This window comes from Neolamprologus multifasciatus, chromosome 23, assembly GCF_963576455.1.
Source record: "Neolamprologus multifasciatus chromosome 23, fNeoMul1.2, whole genome shotgun sequence".
NCBI classification, from domain to species: domain Eukaryota; kingdom Metazoa; phylum Chordata; class Actinopteri; order Cichliformes; family Cichlidae; genus Neolamprologus; species Neolamprologus multifasciatus.
In genome coordinates, this window is record NC_140460.1 from 8,485,765 (window position 1) to 8,506,856 (window position 21,092).

At 40.7% G+C, this 21,092-nt stretch overlaps 2 protein-coding genes across 4 annotated transcripts in view; one reads left to right on the plus strand and one right to left on the minus strand.

The window, feature by feature from the left end:
- Positions 1-48: 48 nt before the first annotated feature.
- On the minus strand, positions 49-9,035 carry LOC146490975 (cell adhesion molecule CEACAM5-like). Its single transcript, XM_085151190.1, has 7 exons — positions 8,592-9,035; positions 7,529-7,567; positions 7,177-7,446; positions 5,812-6,114; positions 5,373-5,651; positions 1,133-1,217; positions 49-992 (listed from the first exon to the last, which is right to left on the minus strand). Exons 1-7 carry the CDS (start codon positions 8,620-8,622, stop codon positions 830-832), a joined length of 1,170 nt encoding a protein of 389 aa, XP_085007316.1. The 5' UTR covers positions 8,623-9,035; the 3' UTR covers positions 49-829.
- A 1,236-nt stretch (positions 9,036-10,271) lies between these two features.
- The window catches only part of LOC146490976 (capping protein, Arp2/3 and myosin-I linker protein 3-like), a 34,170-nt gene continuing 23,349 nt past the window's right edge, over positions 10,272-21,092 (plus strand). For 2 of the 3 annotated variants that reach the window (XM_085151187.1, XM_085151188.1), the window contains exons 1-10: positions 10,273-10,673; positions 13,344-13,438; positions 16,241-16,291; positions 16,381-16,440; positions 18,428-18,549; positions 18,707-18,801; positions 19,109-19,179; positions 19,295-19,368; positions 19,446-19,521; positions 19,606-19,694. In XM_085151187.1, coding sequence (XP_085007313.1) covers positions 10,616-10,673; positions 13,344-13,438; positions 16,241-16,291; positions 16,381-16,440; positions 18,428-18,549; positions 18,707-18,801; positions 19,109-19,179; positions 19,295-19,368; positions 19,446-19,521; positions 19,606-19,694 — 791 coding nt within the window. In that variant the 5' untranslated portion in view covers positions 10,273-10,615. Of the gene's footprint in view, positions 10,674-13,343; positions 13,439-16,240; positions 16,292-16,380; positions 16,441-18,427; positions 18,550-18,706; positions 18,802-19,108; positions 19,180-19,294; positions 19,369-19,445; positions 19,522-19,605; positions 19,695-21,092 lie in introns of all 3 variants that reach the window. The other variant, XM_085151186.1, reaches the window with a different exon arrangement.

Genomic DNA, 21,092 nt, shown 5'->3' on the forward strand with positions numbered 1-21,092 from the left:
TACTATAGCTGATGCAAATAATGAGTGTAGTGGGTGTTTAAGCACCAAAGGTCACAAATAAAAAATATATTGATTTTTAAATGAAGAAATTAATTTAATCAAATCCAAAGATAAAAATGTTTGTCTACATATACAGTATATACATGTATTTTCCAGTGATGTACTTTCAAATTACAAAACCATTACATATTCAAGGATGAGTCATCCAATGTGCCGTGCTCCTGTAATTATCCTGACAGACACATAATGATGTTGGGTCTCCACAAAAAAGAGCATCATTCAAATCCAGAGCATAAATGAGCCTCTAGGGGATTGTGAAATTATAAACCTGACTTTCACTAAGTCAGCTGAAATGGAATAGACTATTATTTGTATGCAGCATAGGCTAAAGCGTGGCCATGATAACTTTATGGTTTCCATTTGTAGTTGTTATCCGTCTTTAAATCATTAAAGTCAGGCATAAGACAATCAAAAATACACGAGTTGTAGAAAACAAAAGGTAATTTGGAATAGAATACAACAAAGAAAATGACACCATCTAAAAGCATTTTAAAGCGAGAGACCTGTAAAATTTAAATTACTGAAATAATAATTCGATACCATATGGTGGACTTATACAAATAAGAAACAAGCCAAAACAGATGCTTTTGGCTCTTTATCACTCTCTATTAATATTTATTTGGCACTAAGGAAGTTCTGTTTGTTTGACTGACTGGCAATAGCTAAACAACTGTTCTTACATCATGCTAGCGGCGTTATGTTGACTGAACTACCACAGGGGATCACCTTATGCTGGAGCTTACAGAATATACTAAACTTGGTGTAAGCTCTAAGTGCCGGAGTATATCTGCTTATCCAACAGATTGGACATCTCCATCCACGACAGGTCCCACTGCACTTCCGTTACGTCCTGCTTAGTTGCAGGAACCGGCACTGCTGGCACGTCTTCTTTGGAAAATGGCCAACGTTTCCAAGTACCCAACATCTGGTATCTTAAATAAAATAAACAAATGATAATACCTGAAGCATTTGACAGCTTGTTTGATTTTTGAGTCATGCTAAGACATCATCTGTCTAACAACATATATACAACAGCAAGTTGGCTGAAGAGCTCCTGGGTACTGTAACTTACCTGTGGCGATAAAAAAGCCAGACAGAGAGAGGAATAAGAAACAGAAATACAAGTCCAACAGACAGGATAATCCATTTCCAGTAGCCTGTTGACAAGAACAAATAGTATTTGTTTCAGTGCAAAAAGGCTCAACCAGGTTGTACCTGAAAATACATTACTGTTCCACATCATTTAGTCTGATTTCTCATTAACAGCTGAAGAAACCTGCTAATGGGGTGCAAAGTAATGTGATTCACAGGGTGCTTTTTTTCATTGCTCACATACCTTGAATTACTGTTACATCTACTACAATAATCAGTCAAAAAAAAAAGGACACAGTTGAATAAGTAGGCAAATTAATACTCGAATTATATTTTTATGGAGTGTTACCAATATAAAAATAGCACTTAATGTTTTGGGTTTTCATTTATGACTTTCTGTGATGCATGTGGAACACACAACAAAGGTGGGCTCACTTCATTCAGAAATGTGGCTAACCCAATCAATTATGGCAAATAGCTTATGATTGGGTGAACAGGCTAATGTTGCCCAGTGTTGAGCGAGAAATACAGAGCTCTGAAGCAGACCAACTCTAATCTTAGATAGAGGATGAGATGCCAGCATCTGGCCTCAAACTTGCAATTTTTTTATACTAATAGTTTGTCTAGCCTCTGGCTTATGGTTACTTTCTACTGGTTGTTGCTTCTACTAAGTCATCCTGATATAAAAGGCTAAAACTAGGCTGAAGGGATATCACTAGCATCACAACAAGTAAATTTTAGATATTTTTGCCATTGTTATTATCATAATTTGCCTTATGCTGAAAACCTTTTATAAGGTTTATACTATGAAGGAAATTATGCACAGCCAGGCTTTCTTTGCAATAGGTGGCTTGAGAAAACTTAAAATCCCAGTCAGGCTTACTGGATATCACAATGGTACTTTTAATCCAGCTTGCATTTCACATAAAATATTCTTCTTCTGCTGCACAAAATGATCCATATGAGTGCCACCTACTCCAGTCAGAGACATTATTGGAAGATGATGATGATGATAATTTGGTGATAAAAATGTATAAAGAACATAAAAAAAGCAGCAGGAAATTATTAATCTTGTAATTTTGCGCACAGAGCAATAAAACAAACATTTTAAGTTGAATTAATTATTTTAATCCTATGTTCATTTCTAACTTGATGGCTGCAAATTAAAGCTCTGAAACTGTAAACATTTAAAGATTAATGGTTAGTGTTCCACAGCCTCTAAAGCGAGCTGTGGACAAAGGTTGCTAACTGATCTTAATCTCCCTTCGTAGTACACCTCTCTGATGGCTCATTAGGAAATGACAAAGTTGGCCTGGTATCGTCCCAGGTAGTTGTCATTTATTTGTAGTGTTTTGGTTCTGAGGAAATCCCAAAGTTTTATTTGACATTATTAGAAACATTCTTATGACTCTATCTCCTGCTCCGACTAGTCACTCAAATAAAGAGTGTAAAAACTTGCTTTGCTTCTTTGCTAATAAGATCCAACATTTCAGAGCAAACATTACCCATCCTTCCTCTCTTCTCGCCGCTTGCCTTAACCGCCCATGCGTCTTTGAGAGCTTTGCACTGATATCTTTGAATGCTCTCATCAATTTAGTTGATAAAATGAAACCTTCCTGCTGCCCACTTGACATTTTACCAACCCCACTATTAGGTAGTGTCTTCTCAGGATAATTAACATCTCATTTAGCTCTGCCAGTGTCCCTTCCTATTTTAAACAGGCTATTAGAGCCTGGAGGAAAAGGCTATTGACTTTTTCCTCCATCACAATTTTAGACTGTTTCCAATTTTTTTTTAGAAAAGGTGGTTTCCAGCCAGCTTATGGATGCATAGAGATGCAGGTGAACATTTAGCCCTTGTTCTGTCAGATATCTGTGTTGCCTTTGACACAGTTTATCATGAATCAGTCATGAGTGAGCATCTATGGGTCAGCTCTAGATTTGTTTTCCTCTTATTTGTCTTGAACTGCTTCTGCTAACATTCTCTATTTTATTTAACCTGTACATGCTTCCACTAGGACATATCCTAAATGACTCTGAAGATAGTCCATACCATTGTTATGCAGATGATATTCAGTTGTACATATCAAACTCAAACTTATAGCCAAATCAATGTTCTAAAAACTTAATGGAATTGGATCAGGATCAGACGCCCCCTAGCTATTCGGGCGTCTGATTCAATTCAATCTTTTAAATCTCGATTAAAAACTTATTTGTTTAGCCTTGCTTTCCCCGCCTCCTAGAGCCCACATTTTTAGTGTACTGGAACTTATCTTTATCACTTTGTTAATGTTTATAATGTTATAACCTTCACCATTGTGTGTGGACTTCACTTGTGCCTACTATGCCTGGTGTATTATTGGTTAGTTATGTCACCCGCCTGTTAGTATATTTTATATTTTATTTGTATTATGTGCTTTATATTTGTATTTATTATTGCTCTTAACTCATTCTGTGAAGCACTTTGGCATACCTGTGGTTTTTTAAATGTGCTATATAAATAAAATTGTATTGTATTGTATTGAAAACTGTTCTTATTTGTGCCCCTGATAACTTTGTCCCCAGAGTAATTGAGAATCATGGACCCATTTCAGCTTCACTTCTGTCCACAGTGAGAAATCTGAGGACACTTTTGATCAGGCATTCAGTTTTAAAAGGATCTTGGCTGTCTTGTGCAAACGTATTTTTATCATCATTGCCTGTCTCAGATATATTGTGTCTCAGTGTGAATTGAAAATGATCATTCATCTTTTTATTTCAACGTGATTCGATTATTGTGATTCATTATTCCTACTCTGAGCAAATCCTTCCTGGATCGCCTGGAAATGGTCCAAAAGGCTGCTGTGAGGCTGAATCCTCTAAAAGCTCTCATCAGAGTCCAATTCTTCTTCTTTATTGTTCAGTTTAAAATTTTGGTGATCACTTTTAGACTTCTTAAAGGTCAGATGCCTCCCTTCATTCATGAACTACTGTTTAATAGTTTTATCTTATTGTACCTGTAAAGCACTTTTGGACTTTTGTTCTTGAAAAACTCTATATAAATAAACTTAATTACTTAGTAACTTATTGTGTTTCTATATCAATTTTTTCCTAGAGACTTTGGTGTTTGTGTTATCTCCTTTGTCTTCTTTAACCACTTTTTTGAGTTATGGTGACTGCTCTTCATTGCGTGCATCAAACCCTTAACCTCCTCCTTTGCCTTCCTACTGATGGCCTGATTGTTCCCACTGGCTGTATCCCAATTCAGGGTCTGCAGCCTTAAAGGCCGCATTTTAAGGCCGATTACGTCACAGCGACGCGACGAAGGCTGTCTCAATTCGAAGGCTGCTCGAAATGCATCCTTCATTTCCCTGAATTTTAAGGACGTGGCAGTGTAGACTTCGTGGCCCAACATATCCCAGAATGCATAGCGCGGCGGTGGGTGTGGATAATTTTGCCGAAAAAAAACTGCGGATGAGGGGCACCCGAAGAGTAACATAGTAAACTAAGTACTGAATATTATGTCACTTATTTATGTGCAAATGTTTAATAACGAAGAACATTAAAACATTACTGTTGGCCACATGTCGGCAAAGTTATATGACATTAGTGACGTTTGTACTAACTTGGTTTTACAGCCTTTACTTTAAAATATACGCCGTTCAATAGCTGACCTTAATCAGAGAATGATCAAAGCTCATGTAGAAACAAACAAACAAACGAACAAAAGCTTTTCTCCTTCATTTCTGTCAAACAAAGCTGTATGAAACGTTTCCAGCTGTTAGTATCATGGTTGCTAGGCAACCTGGGCAGCGCAACGGAGGCTAGACTGTCCCATTTCACAAGCCTCGCACTTCTGGCCTTAGCGGTCTTTAAGTACGCGGCCCTTGAGGATTGTTGAGGCTGCGTACTTTAAGGCTGCAGACCCTGAATTGGGATACAGCTACTGTCTTGTTCCCACCTGTTATTGTTCCCACCTGTGATTGTTCCCACCTTGGAGTCAGCCTTCTGTATGCATGCAAAGGCTTGGATTTCCCTTTTTTACTTCACCTGTTCATTCCATGGGTTTTTATTTCTTCTCCCTTCTTATGAAACCACATTTCTACCTTTTGGAGCTTATCTTGGGACTTTTGTTCAGCCAAAAAAGGCTGTATAGGCTTGATGCTTCTGTTACCTAAAAGGCATTTGAACAAAATGTAAAAATATAAACACAAATCATTACGTTGAGATTATACACCTGACCTCGGGTGTCGCTCTTGGGTCTCACAGATAACCAGCTCTCTGTACTCTCCATCTTTAGGGCCGGGGATGCACACTTGTAGGAACCTTCGTCTTTCTTTGTTACGTTCTCAATAGTCATGTTTATCTCATTGTTTGGACTCGAAGGCATCACAGAGACGACTGCTCCGTTTTTGAAGAAGGTTGTGTCGTTGTAGTTTGTTGTTTTGTACTGACAGTACAAAATTACTTTATCCCCCTCAAATACAGGGAAGGCTGGAGTCTTCATGATGATATTGTCATCTGTGGGATAAAGATAGTACACATAAATAACTCCTTACTTTTTTTTGTCACACATAAAACAAAAAATGCTCTCCCTCATACATCACATCTAAAACCCCACCGTGTTATTATTTGTCTCTGGTGTGTTTTCCCCATTTTGTCCAGAGGCAGTAATACTCACAGCTTGCTGAGATCCTGACTGAGATGCTGCGACCCTCGGGTCCCTCACACCAGTACAGCCCACTGTTCCCAATGGTAGCGTTGAAGACACACGCATCAGTCCTGTTTGTGATAACAGCACACTCTAGTGGTGAACATTGGTCACCTTGGACGGCTTTTCTCCTCCGTGTACAGTCTGGAGAGTAATGCCTCAGCTTCCAGCCTTTGGCGTTCGTCTGAGATGAGGGGCAGCGCATACTGAATCTCTCCCCACTAAAGATGTATCTCGTGCTGGGAGCCAGAATCAGCGAGGGAGGGGTCAGCTCTGGAGTTGAAAGACGCAAAAAGATTAGAAGAAGAACCAGAGCACTTTCATACTGTAGCAACTGGCAAATGTTTCCATGTTAAAGTTTTACTCATGAATATCATTATCATAAATGCCCTTGCGGGCCTTGTTTGGCTGCAGAATAAGTGGCTCACATGGGAACACGACCGCTATAACTACATATCTCTGGAAATTACGTTATAATTATTGCACGATTACATTTCATGCACCGCAGCAATGTGCAGTAATGAAAGAAGAAATCATATTCTGAAGTTCAGCTGCAGCAGGGACACGGGAATCCACAGATGACTGGTACATTTTGTCCTATTGAGGTAATTGACTTTTCTTATGAAACCCAACTTAATTTTCATACCACTTAAAATTTGATACAGGCATTCACGTGTCCCTTATGATCAGTTTGGTGATTCCCTCAGCTTTTCTTATTGGAATCTAAATCATGCAAAACTTATTACTAACTGATCTGCCTTAGCTTTCCTTCGTGCAGAGAATACTGAATGAACATGACAGGTAAAGTGGGTTTACTTTGCATTTCCTAATTTTCTGTCATATAAATAATGTAACAGTGGTAGATGCTCATAATAAAGGTTTGAAGAATGGTTTAAAATTGAAATCACAGTGTGTCCGTATAATCTTTGTGAAGCAGAATCTTAGCCTGCAGACTACCTGAAATTATGGCAGATCTTTATAATATCATAGAGAGTGGATATCATTAATATGGTCATGTCAGACACACATGAACCAAAATCACACCCACATTCTGGTTTAACATTATGTTTTCAAGGGTCAGCCAATAAGAAGAAAGTTGGCAAAGAGAGAGCGTTCTTTAGGAGAAAAGAAGATAAAACAGCATAATTTAGTTGAACCGAGGGGTTGCACTAAGGCCCAGTATATGATAAATAAGGATTCTTTTGAACTGTAAACAATCCAAAAATTCCTGAATATAAATATAAGGGGCATGAAATTAGCATAACGTTTATTTTTAAATTAATTTAAATATTTTGAAAATTATGATCTTAATCTTGGTTCGGTGTAGCTGCTCACCTGACACGATGAGCTCCACCGGCTGGCTGGATGTTTGTCCTGCTTTGCACCTGTAGCTGCCCGCGTCCTCCCTTGTTACAGCGGTGATGAAGTAGCTGTCATTTGAGACCACATGCCTGGGGTTCTGGGTCAGAACAGTTTTTGGTTTGTCCCACTCAAAGCCCCACTGAGCAGTGGAGTTTGACTCAACTGTGCACTTCAGCAGCACAGATTCTCCGAGGTAGACTTTTGACCCTGGGGGCCACACGGACACAACAGTCTTTAGAAGACCTGCAGGAGAACGATAACTCTGTTGGCGTATTTCTTCTGCTTATGACAGACATATTGTACTTATGTGTAACATCTGCCGTACCTTGCAGAGAATCAGCTTGGAGAACAAATGCAGCCATACCTGAAATACGGACAAAGTGTTTCACAGAAACAGTCGATTTTTAAAAATATATATATATATTCTACCACAGATTGTTCCTGTCACATAAGTGACATTTTGGGTACAGTATGTTTTCTCTATTCTCTGTCATTCATGAGTAAAATGTATCAGCATGAACACCACAGGCAGCTCAGATGGCTTATTCCCACATGGCTGCATGCCAGAGAGTCAGTCATGGTCCACTGCTGTTTTTTATATTATATAATCAAGACATAAAAAAAAAAATATATATATATATTTATATATTTTTTTAAAGTAAGTGTCTACAAGTAAATTTAAAACATCTAGAAGCAGTACACCTGTGCCTATAAGGCATAACAATCTTTCGCTCTTCTAAGGCGTTGCTTTGAAGACCATCTGAGCCACATCTCTTTGCTAACACTCGCAGTCACAGGACTGCCACACAGTCTGACAGAGAGCAGAGCTTCCTATGCCTTAATGAGCAAACTCTTTAGACAGTTATCATCCCCATGGGAACAGAAGGAATGTACACAGATTTGCTGTATTTTCCTGTTACACGCCCACGCTATACACACACATATACAACAGTGTCACATAGTGCTACTACGACCATATAGTTTTAAAATATAACTCATGGCTGCCTGGGATGGAATAGCTAGCACAACAATTTGACAGCTCAGTCCAAATCATTTCCATTAGCCCTATTCAGATTCTGGCTGGTGCACATCATTTTAATTTAACACTGTCTGAAAGTCCCTGCTGCAGGCTAACAGCCTAGTAAAATTTATAACCCCGCATACCATACTACTGATATCTGCATCAAATAAGAGTGCTCGGCTTTGGCTCTGTGTCAGCACTACTCTGACAGCAGAGTGCAGATGCCTCTTAAACTGCTGTGACATGGTTTTGTCCACCGGTACCAAGAGTTTTGTCATGACAACGCTCGTTTTTTTTGGAATTCTGCCCAGCAGAGGTGTGACAGAAGGTGTGTGACAGTCGATCAAGTGTTATCTGTGATACTCACCCAACAGCAGGATGATATGGATGAGGTTCATTCTGTCAAGAATTGAATGTCCAGAATTAATGTACAACTCCCCTCCTGTTCTTTGGAAAAGAAAAAGGAAAAAGCTTTTGAGATTTCCACAGTTAAAATGATGTATATTTCAGAAGTCCCTGTTATTTTACGGAGCCTGTTTTATTTCAGAGGCTATAAGACAGAGACTAATTGGATCTCATAGGAGGGGTTTCACCCAACTCTCACAGCAAACCACAGACAGAGATTATCATCTTGGTGGAGATATTTCCTTCCTCTGTCAACTAGTTAACAGGTGGAGCCTTTAGGCAGACAAAAAAGGCGGAGAGGTGAAGATTTAAACCCACAGCACATCCAATTTATTATCAGCATGGAGCTTAATTTTCCATTTTTCCTTTTTTAACTTCTGTTGTTGTGGTCTGACCTTACAAACTTGCTGCATTTCTTCCCCTTCTTTGATCTATCTTAAATCATGGTGTGGCTTTTTGGGCCTCCTCCCAATGCTAAAATCCTGCATTTTCACATTTTTATTTACTCATTCGGGTTATTTTTTGTTATCTTTTGTTTGCTCTATTTATAGCCTCCCTTTCAGTCCACTGCTTACAGCTGTGGATGCTCATTTTCCCTTTTGGTGAACATTTATTTATAGTCCCTGTAATCCAGTCAGTTACAGCGCGATAAAGTTTAGTAAATTGATTGAGGGAAATCTCAATCCCCCAGTCTGCAAGTTTATAGTCAGCCGACGGCACAGACCAGAACATTGGTTCGGGATGAAATATCTCAACAAATACGAGATCGTTGTGGATATCCACGGAGCCCACAGGATGAATCATAATAACTTTGGTTTGGTTTGGTTAATGAATTTGGATCCCTAGAGTTTTAGATCGTACCTGTTATGCCATTGCTTATTTTCTGCCATATTCATACTGTTACTGTGGTGCTCATATTAAACACCTTTCATTTTTCAAATAATGAGATCAGTGTATGTGCAAGTAAAACGTGTGAGCCCAAAAGCTCAGGCTTCAGACTGCTTTGAATGTTCAGTTACTAGCAGTCTTCAACAACAATGATTGTCCCTAACATGCATCTCAGGGACACATCTGGCTATAACCCAGCTACTGTTCAACCCAGACAATCAAAGTGAGGGTGGCCTTAAAGGGAGGATGGCTCGTCTCAGTAAGTGAATGACCGAGGCCGCACTTTAAACTGCAGCTCATGCACTGTCTAAAGAATAAAAACGTAAATAGACATAAGACTACTGCCACTTGGAGGTTAGTCCTGTGGAACATTTGCAGAGCTTTTCTATTCATATTTCCCGGAGGGTGATTGACTCTAATAATTTCATGAATTTCATGTTTTTCACCTGAAATGCCTCGAGCTCTCAGACTTAGACTCAGCTTGACCCTCAAGATTTCCATATGGAATCACGTTTTATTATCATTTACTGACTTTCCCATCAGCTGCAACTGTCCCGTTCGGAAACGTAAGTTAACTGAAGAATAGCTCTACCTGGATGAATCTGATAAGTAATGTTCACTGTTTAGAATCGTTGACAAGCTCCACCTACACCCATCCCGTTTCCTGCCTCTTGCGTGGTTCCCAGGGACAACCAACCGTGACACCCGCAGGGTAAATCTTTTCTTATTTTTTAAGTGACAGTCTCCATTTTGGGTGTAACATTTGTTTCTGCTGCTTTGCATCTTCTGATTTCTAACTTGGGCGTGCTCTCACAGGTAGCCTAACCACAGCCTCATTATCCCAGAGTGATCCCCGCCTCCTCCTCCTCAACATCATCCCTCCCTCCACCTCCCGTCTCTCCCACCATCCAGCCTCCCGACATCCAAACGGTTTCTTCCAGGAAGCGCGTCGGGCAGTCGGGTGCTCTGCTGGAATGCCTGGGAGAGAGAGCACTCTTTCTGTCCATTTCTAAGAGAGAGAGAGGGAGAGGGAGACATTGGGGAGGAGGTGGAGGAGAGGAAGAGGAGGAGGGGTGGCGATAGGAGAGAGGAACAGACATGGCTTCTAAAGAGATCACTGCCTCTGGTTTCGTGAGTGTGAGCAAGGATATCACAGGTGGGTAAAGACCGCCGCTTGGTTATTTTGCTCCCGGTCTTGTGTCGGTGTGCTCGCGGTCGCCCCGAGCGCGTGTGTGGTCAGGCTCCTGATGCTTTTTTCTCCGCGCGGCTGTCGGAGGCTGCGACCGTACAGACGCATTGGATGCTTGTCATGAGCTACACCTTTGCAATCAGTCCTGAACCTTGCCGGGGCGGCTTTTTTTTCTTTCTTCTTCTTTCCCCGCGCATGTGAATTAGTTAATCTGCAAATTAATTATTTACAGTGCAGGGAAATTAGCTTTAAGCCTGCCCTCTCTGGGTGGATCAGGTAATAAAAAACCCCAGCCCTAGGCCAAAGAGGAAAAGGGGCGTTGTGGAAAATAATGGTGTGCACTCGTGGGGTCTGGTACTGTCTTGTTCCCTGCACGTTTCTTTTTCTTTTTTTAAAAAAAACCAACACACCCATTTCACAGTGAGATTTCCCCCCCTCTAACCCTCAACTCTTGAGTATTTCATCTTTGTTTTTCTGCAGCCTAACCAGCCAGAGCGCTGCTGCTGATTGCACGTGTGCACGCGTGTGTACGCGTGCGTGGGAAAGTGAAGAGAGGGGCACTGATACAGGCAGATGTTCACCGTATCTTGCCAACAAAAATGCATGAGCTATACAAACTCAGCGGCGCGACAGAATGCACAAATATTTACTCCGCTTTTCTCAAACAGCAACAGCTTACATATGTCAAAGTCACAGCAATGCCTCGATTTCAATATCATACAGGCGCGCAAAAGCACTGACACATGCACCAGCAGCACACATGCTCAGGGTAGCAGGGACTCTGCTGCTGTGTTAATTACTCCTAATGGCTCTATTAGGCTCACTGTGATGATTAATCCAGTGGAATCCCTGCCTCTTCATTCAGCCACCTGCCGGGCGGCTGCACCACCTCATCCCGCCTTTCCTGCACTGATTGACAGGTGGAGAACCTGGTGGTCTGCCTGCATGCACTAGGTCACTGGAAAGAGCCTTCCTAACAGCTGGATTGACTTAAATTATCAGGTCTCAATTCTTGGTTCGCATAGCTCTTCTTAATCTGGTGCAAAATGTACTAAAAGTGTCAAAAACTAGTCCTCTTGTTCCAGGAAGGATCCTATAAGTGTCATCATGTTATTTGATTATTAATTGTCCATGCAAAAAGGTATGAGCGTCATTTACGTGTTGTGTCTGGTTAGGGTGATGATACTTAAATGATTTATTTAGGAAAATGTAGCTTCATCACAGGTCATTCATATAAGAGTTGAGATGCAGTAAAGTTAAAAGTGCTGTATTTTTGCTGAAATTTGATAGATTACAAGTGTAATGGGACATTAAATCCAAATATTCGAGTAACGTATGTACATAATCTGACCAAATGTACATAACTGCAATTGAACCTGTTCCCCTTAAGACTTACGAGCATCTAAAAATAGAAATAAATAGCGCCAGGGAAAGAAATGTTTGCATCACTGTCCATTGTGACTGTATCAACTCCACTGCCCAATCCCAGCAACCCAGCCTCTGTATCGATTTCCTCATAAACTTGTCAGTTGGAAGCTCTGGAGCCAGAGTAATTGAGATGCTGAATCATGTCATTTCTACAAGCGACTGTATGTTTCTGCGATAGTGTGTCAGTGCTATGTGTTCCCAAACTGTGAGTAAGATGCTTCTTTTGGCGCATCGCGGACGTTATGTGCTGTATATACAAGTCAGGGGTCACAACAGCGACAGTGACACTGTTTGACAGGAACAGTTCTCAGTGAATCATAGACACTGATGCTCAAATGTGTTATATTGCTCCTGTGAGTAAGAAAACAACACTGAAGCATATTGTGACTACCTCAAAGGAAAAACCTCGGAGGCAAAACATTGTTATGTATCACAGTCATTCAGTAATTATTCCACGAAATCTTGTAACTTCCCACTGAGTGCCTTTGTGCTGTGGAGCACAACCTAAAACCCTGTCAATCGTTCTGCTTCAGTGTTACGTGCAGATTATATGATTTTGCATATAAGAGGTTTGTTTCTCACGTATAATCATGATCCTGTCATCACGGTTATTCTTATCATCTAAAAGGCCACCACAGGTCAGCGTACATTGCAAGTCTGACACATCCCTCAGCTAATGTTGAGCTGGGATATTTGTACAGTAATCTGAAGTTAAAGGATCCTTCCTTATTGTTTGCATGAATGTTTTTTTGTGTTCCATTTAATTTGAATTTCTGCCACACTACTCCTTATTACTTTAGGTTTCTGAATGTGATTTTTCTACTGTATCCCTTTAGGCAATGTTAACTTTGCAAAAATCAATGTTTAGAGACAAGAGGTCCTGCAAATAATCCTGCACAGTGAACATTATGTCTCATTTTATGTCCTTCAAAATGATATTATTGGTGTAGGATTTTGCTTTGCCTGTATTATAGTATTACTGTACAATAATAACAGACAAAAAACATAAATGTAGAGAATATTTTCGAGGTCTCTCTGCAAATTTGGAAGAGTGAAAAAGGATTCACAAATCTAAGACACAACAGCTTGCAAACTGTTCTTTTTATATGAAAAACTATCAAATTTGCACAAATGGTTGTTTGCTCCTTTAGAAGACTGAAACAGAGAGAGAGATTGTGTTGTAACATATGTTAATGTTGTCATCCACAGAAAGCATCAGGAAGATTATCGATAAATCATCTATAAAGTTTGTTCGTGGCATTAAGCTTGACACTAAAAATGGCAAAACAGAGGACAAAATTCTGGTAAGTTGCTGCTTTCTGTTTCCTCACTGCAGACTTGGCTGGTTTAATGGGTTCTGTCTTAGCACTGGTCTGCTGACGTAGAAGGAAAAGAATGCCGTAAGCCTGCTACATAAGCAGCCTGAGACATGCATCATGTATGTACTGTCTTTGATGTTTACTTCCCCTGCAGTGTTAATGGATCTCTGTCACAATGTTGATTTCTGTGACAGCAGAAGCAAGAGATCCTCATTATTTAACAGCGACAGCAAACATCTTGCTTCTTTGGTCACTTGCTAACTGCATTACGGCTGCTGCCCCTCTTCTGTGACTGATGTTGGCGGCTTGGCAGAATGAATATTGGATAGACAGGATCTGCGAGAGTGGCTGTGGATCCCTCTGTGCCTGTGGAGGCAGTGGGGGGGCCGAACAGCTCACAGCCTTTGATTCTGGGGTGCTTTTATCAGAGAATATAGGACAGAGATATGAAATTTGTATTTGACTGTGCGAAACTCAGCCAGCTATCTGAATAAAATCTGGGGCAATCAGCTTGTACACGGCAGACAGGAAATCAGACTGGACCCTGTATGAATGCCAGTGTTAGCAAATGTGCAACACGTCCACTGTGTTTGCAGAAAAGGACACAGCTCATGCATGGGTAACACACACTGCAGAACAGGTATAATTGATTGAGTGCACCATTAAGTGCAGCAAGGCAACCGTACATGTTTATAAGCATAATATAAAACAAATCCTTGTCCAACTAGGGTAGTTTTTATACTGTTTCGACACACTGGTTATTTCTGCCGCCCCTTCTACAATTCCCCCAGTGAGTGAATGAGCTTTTAAAAAAGGTCTGTTTTTGCCTCGGCAGTGCAGAATTCCCCTCATTGGATGCTGTAATGATTTATCGTGTGGTGAGGATGGGCAGTTAGGAGAGTTTCTGCATGTACAGCCTTTGATATTCAGACACTTTGATATGTCTATCTGCCAGAAACATCTTTCCAATAATCTCTTTCCAATCCATGACTCATTTACCGCTTCCTCTTAAAAGCTGAACTGGAACGCGAGGGTTCTCTCTCCTGCTGGGTGCGCATAGAAAACGGAAAAATAGATTGGAGGTTGATCAAATGCACCCGGGTTAGCATTTGGCAGGAGAGAGGAGAGTTTAAATGTGTTAAGTTTTTGTTTTCCTGTTTCACTGGAAGTTCAGGGTCGGAAGTGAGCAGATGAAAGCTTGCTTGAGGTTGTGATTGGTGGTTTTGCTTTGTCACTACGGTTTACATGAATTTATCTGCAGAGGCCTCACCCAAACTGTCAAACAAAACAGAATTTGAATATCTGTTATCTAGCTGCATAATTAACCCACAATATGTGTGCTGCGTGTCTGGTCTCCCTTTGAAGTGGAATACTCGATAAGTGTCTCTCTCTCCTGCTGCATCAGCATGATTTACTTCTGTTTACTTGCATGCACTCTCTTAACTACCACCCGTAACCCAGACTCATCACCGTAATGCCATACAATCTGGTCCTTCTAATCAACTCCTTCAGACAGTCTTTGAAGTGAAGCGCAGATCTTCACCTCTCTCTTGCACTCTCTCCATCTCACATGCACATTTTGAATTTTGAATGATTTCATTTTCGACACCTCACTTGCCGTGTGGGTGTAAGAGGCTGTCAATGTGTGCTTCAGACAGGCCTGTGTCAAGCTCCCTTCTCCAAAAAACATAACAGTAGAATGAGAGAGCTGTAATTTAATTACTTATTTCATTGGGGAGAGACGCATGGGCATGGGGTGGGCGGGGGGGGGGGGGGACTTTGTCCTCGGGGAGTGTTTTAGCAGGCCCATCAGAGAGAATGGAGTAAATGATTGGAAGCGACGGAGCAGAAGAGGAGAAGAAAAAGAGCAGAGGGCAGTACTTAGGGGCTGGTGGAGAGCTGCAAAATGCCAAAGAATCACTATTCTTTGTTTGCCTTGATGGATCGAGACACTGACTTTTTTCTTCTTCTTTTTTTAGAGTGCATGTTTGCAAGAAAAACAAAAAGAAAGAAACTGTTTCTCAAGAAGAAGAATCAGGGGCAGAATCAGATTTACGCAAAAGCTGCTGCATGACACAAATGTCTCCAAGCCAAATATAAGTGGGTGCACGCACACAAGTGGTGCGTGTGCTCCTTCAGATGGAGATGCACACACAGGCTCTGAGTTTGCTTTCGAATTTCCAGTCACGTCCAAACTCCCATCAAGTTTGCATTGAACTAAAAATGATCCAACACGCCTCTGACCGCAGATACCAAATTAGCAAAGATGGCAAAGCAAAAAAGCTAATTTGATGTCCTGACCCACCATGACCCGCGTTTCTGTGTTTAGAACAGATCCTATGACGCGAACGGTAGAGAAGACATCTATTAGCCCTGAAATTTGGCGGTTCTCATATTAAAGACCTGGAGCGGTGCTAAATGACCAGAAGAGATTGCTCGCTGGGCCCAGAGGCGCACTGCGTGTCTCGAAATAAACGTATGAGCCACTGTCATGTTTACCCACAGCAGAAGTAATAGAATGATAATGAAATTACGTTTCATGTTTGTGCCATTGTGATTAAAACATTGCAGCATGTCACCATTTCTCAGACTTGAAGATGTTAATCTGTTAATGCTTGACGTTATCGCTGACACAGATAGCAATTTGCTGGATCAGTAGATGAATAGACCCTCTCATCATTACCATGGAAACTCCTGGGACTGTTTTCTCCCTGGGGAGTATGACTGTGCAGTGAACTTTTCAAGAGTCTTCATTCAATTTGCTTTATTTCCTTTTTATTTTCCCAGGTGCTCACAACATGGCGTCTCTATTTCCTGGCGCCAAAGATTCCCACAAAGGTACTTTCTGCCACCCTCTCAAGTTAATATGCAGTGTGAGGCTTTTAGATTCGTGCCAGCTGAAATGTCAACTGTGTCTCTGACAACAGGTAGAAACCACATTCAACTTCTTGGAGATTCGAGCTTTGAATTCTCAACCTGAACATCAGGTGAATTTTTACATTAACTCTGTATGCACTCCTCTCCACTGCAACAACAGAGTTGTCTGTGCAGTTGTATAATGGTGTAGTTACATCACTATGGCCTTCAAGGCAGGATAAAAGCCTTTTGGACATTTATCAAAACAGCCACTGTGACAGTAAGAGCTCTCTTATTAACTTATTCTCTTCTGCTGTTGATGTAATGCCAACAAGGATTGCAAGAATTTTTTAATTATTTTTCCCAGTTTTTATTTAAGCCTTTGCTTGTGAGATTAAAAGGCTTTTTTTCCTCCTACAGGAAATTAATAACCTGTAACCAGAAAATTATTGTCAGGTCTGCTTTTTTTCTTCTAAGTTCTTCCACTACCTTGCTTTGCAGGCAGGTCCCTGGACCTAGATTTTAGCTCCGCTCAGGAGACATTGAAGGATATAAAAGCATTTTTGTTACACAGCAAGGACTACAGACTGTTTCACAGTGTGGAAAGTGTGTTGTTATTTCTAGGGATAAGGTATTAAAGCTTGCAGTATTGGAGATCCTGGATGGCCCCCCTGTTTATTTTATGCCAGGCCACAGAGAAAAGTGTCTCCCCTCTTTCAACTCTCACAAGGACCAGTGCCACAACAGATTCAATTCACTGATATCAATCTAGGGACTCTAATAGCCATGGTCAGAATGACACCTGGTTAGGAGCAAGGAAGGAGGTGGAGTGTAGGCATCAGGAACTAATGTAAACAACTCTTTGCTAGGCTCAGGTTCAATCAGCTGCTAACTAACATAGAACTGAGTCAACAACAGTCAACAACAGGGAAAAAGAAAATACACTGATGCTCAGTTGGAATAATCAAGCATAACTTTAGTTTAGGCAAGCAAGTTTAGCTGTAATCTCAGCAGATCAGCTGATCTCATTGCCAGCTCATATCAACGGAGATGAGATCGGCTGAGATGATACCCCTCTATGTATCCAATTAGCTACCCAAGCTTCTTTGGCTGGCCCACAGTTGTTGCTCTGCAAGCTGCTCTATAGCCCAGATCCATGTTTTTGTTTTCGGACTAATTTAACGAATATCAATACCCGCTCTGTTCTGTGGTGGAGTCTTGCTACTGGTCTCTTTGTCGTATCTATGTATGCGAATGGAAGGGCTGGTAGCTCTATGGCACCAAACATAAATGACTGCAGATGGAAAGAGTCTTCTTTTGACTGTATTGTAGTGGCCTTAACTAAAATGCAAATTGCCACCCAGGTAATATCAGTTTTTTACACTGAATTCTTGACAATGGGACCAGAATCATGTCCGTACGTTGTCCAAATTTGCACCACATGCAGCACACAACAGAAGATTTTCCAATTCGGGCCTATTTTCACTACTGCAGGTATTTTCTGTAGTAAGGTCGCAATGACTTCTACTTACTGTTCTCACATTGGTTCAATTTTTACATTATGCAGACTATATACTTGGTAGCTGGCAGGGCAAAATCCAGTCTGACTGATTCAGACATTTGCTTTCTCACGTGTGTAGAAAAGTTTAGAGATGCAGTGGGTGTGTGAAAACAGCTGTGGAGAAAAACAAGGAAGATCTTTCAATCTAGACCTCAGGGGCTCTTAAAGGTTCAGCTCATAGAAATCTCCGGGTCAGTGGCTGTTGTGGAAAAGAGCTACAGCATAGCAGAGATTAAGGTCCAGTATAAGTTATCAAGGTAAACCTGGCTATGTGCTTATGTAAGGGATAACTCTTTCCTATCATAGTCAAGTACCTGATATAGCTCTGATATACTTGCATTTATACTTGCAGTTGTTTGCTCCTTCACTTTAGTGTTTATTATAACAGACAGATAATCTACAAAGCTGTGTCATCATTCCATTTAACAAGTCCAGTGGTTTCATATATAATTCGTATAGTTTAATTGCAAGTAATTAAAAAATAGATACATTAGTTTGTTAAGATTCAACTGCCACGATATTTTTCAGTCTTTTACGGATATTTTTTTTATGCGCAGGTTGTTATCGACACTGACAAGTCCAGTTACTCCCTGAGGTTTGAGTCACGGGAACACCTCAATCATGTGGTCAGCCATATAAATTTCGCTCTGTCTCGAATATTCAACAACTCCATTTTTGCGTAAGTGTCGGTGTCTCTCAAGATCAAATGAGAATAAATAGTCACGTCTGTGCAGCGGTGAAAAATTGGAAAGTTTAAAGAAGGATGACCTTTATTTGCGCAATTATCAAAAGATAAATGATTCCTTACAGTATCTGTGTTTCTTTTATGTTTGCAGCCCTTCCATCTGTCATTCAGACAGTGACCTTTCGGAGGGCAGCAGGAAGTATTCACCCAGCTCCGAGACTTCAGTGGAGACACAGAGGGCCTGCGGTAAAAGAGACGTTATCATCAAACATGGGAATTTGCACGCATGCATACACGGGCAGTCACACACAGATATGAGCATGTGTACACCACTTGGCAGACTCAAGAGGAAGTTGGCACACGTACTTTACAAATGCTCTCCCAGATGTTCTTTTTAGTGCTGTCACACATATAAAAGATTGATAATTTGGACAAATGTTTCTGTGTGCATTTTCCTCCCTTTTTTGCCATTTACTGCTGAAGGAAGCAGCTGTTCTCATCAACTCTTTTTTTCCCCCCTCTTCTGTTTGTTCCTCCCCCTTTCCTTTCTCAGGAGGCTTCTCAGAGACTTACGCTGCTCTGTGCGACTATAATGGCATCAGCTGCAAGGAGGAAGTGCAGTGGGTAAGAGCTGTGGGGCTGTGCCTGTGTTACTGTGAGTGTGTTTGAATGTTACATATATATGACTGTGCACAACATGAGGGGGGTGTCATGCACTCATTGATAATGTTTATCCTAGGATGTGGACACCATCTATCACTCTCAGGACAACAGGGAGTTTAACCTGCTGGACTTCAGCCACCTGGAGAGCAGGTCAGGAACGAATGGCGGTTGGGCAATATTGCAGCCAAATTACAGTTCCTCATTTATCCAGTTTTTCCCTTTTACAGAGATTTGGCTGTCATTGTTGCATCAATGGCTTACAACACCTGGTTCACTAAACTGTACTGCAAAGACCTGCGCATTGTAAGTATAAACTCGTGTGCTACACCTTACAATATTCCTGATGGGTCACCGACCAAGGTTTTAAAAATGTCTTTCATGCATCAGGGCTCAGAGGTCACTGAGCAGGTCCTGCACACAGTCAGCAAATCCTCCAGCCTTGAAGAGATCACTCTGGAGAATGCTGGGTTAAAATCGTGAGTAGCGGTCTTCATTTACTTTTTGTGCTTTGACTATTATAGAAACTCTGATTCCTGAAATAGGCTCTCCGGGACTAGCATTAATTTTATCCTGGCTTGATTTTTTTTTAATGCAAATGACAACATTTACCAAACGGTTTCAAGTGTATTTTGTGAACCTTAGTGGTGTTTGTCTTTTAATGATTGACCCATGCTAAGAACTTGGTCAGGATACCTGAGAATGCTGCTTCTATGAGTCAATTGTTGGCCTTATTTTGATTAACTTGTATGTCCTTGAACAAGGCTAAATCTCTGTACTACTGAATTATATATTATATATGTATTGTATGCGTAAGTGCTTGTCTGTGAATGTAGTGTAAGTTCATAGAGTTTTAGTTCATAGTGACACTACAGAGGTTGTCAGTTGTTTCAGTCGCTTCATTGAATGACATCAAATATCTTTGTGTTTTACGCTGTTAAGCTGTGTTCATGCTTTGGTGAAGAAGTGTCTCGCTACAAATACAATGAGGGCCAAAAGTTGTTGGATTTTATAGAATTTCTGCCTCTATAACACTGAAACATTTTTATAAACAGTCAAGATGTGATTACATTTCAGACTTTTAGTTTTGATTTAAGTGGTTTTATAAACCTTTTCTTTAACAGTTTAGGAATTGTGTTTTTATACAGAATCTCCCATTTTTAGAGGCTCAAAAATAATTTGACCATTGGCTGACAAGCAGTTTCCTAAGCAGCTGAGGTAAGTTCCCTCATTACTGTATGACAAATTAGTCAAGTAAAAGAAGATGCAAGGATCAGGAGTTGGACTTACAAATAAGGAAGACGATCAGATATAGAAAAAACTTTGAATGGTCCAATGAACAATATACTGGATCTTTTAAATGAATGAGCATTAAAAAGCCGACAAGACTATAGAAGACAACTAAAACAGATGATTTTAGAAGCACCTTGACTACATTCTTGAGACATCATCATGAATAGAAACACAGAGGGGTCACGACAAGGTGCAAACCACCGGTTACATTCAAGAACAACAAGGTCAGATTAGATTTTGTGAGAAAACTTCTTGTCCTGCACAGTTCTGGAAAAAATACTAGTTGGTTTATTGAAAGCAAGATGAACTTGTACCAGAATGATGGAAAGACAAAAGTATGGAAAAAGAGAGAAACTGCTCATGATCTGAAGCATACCACATCATCTGTCAAACATGGTGGACGCAATGTTTCGGTGTGGTCATGTATAGATGCCAGTGGATTCGGGTCACAAGTGTTTATTGATAGTGTGACTGCTGATAAAAGTAGCAGGATGAATTCTGAAGGACCAAGTCAGTCACCTGATCTTAACCTAATGGACCATTCCTTTAAAGTAACTGAAGACAAACCTGAACGCAGAGAGAAC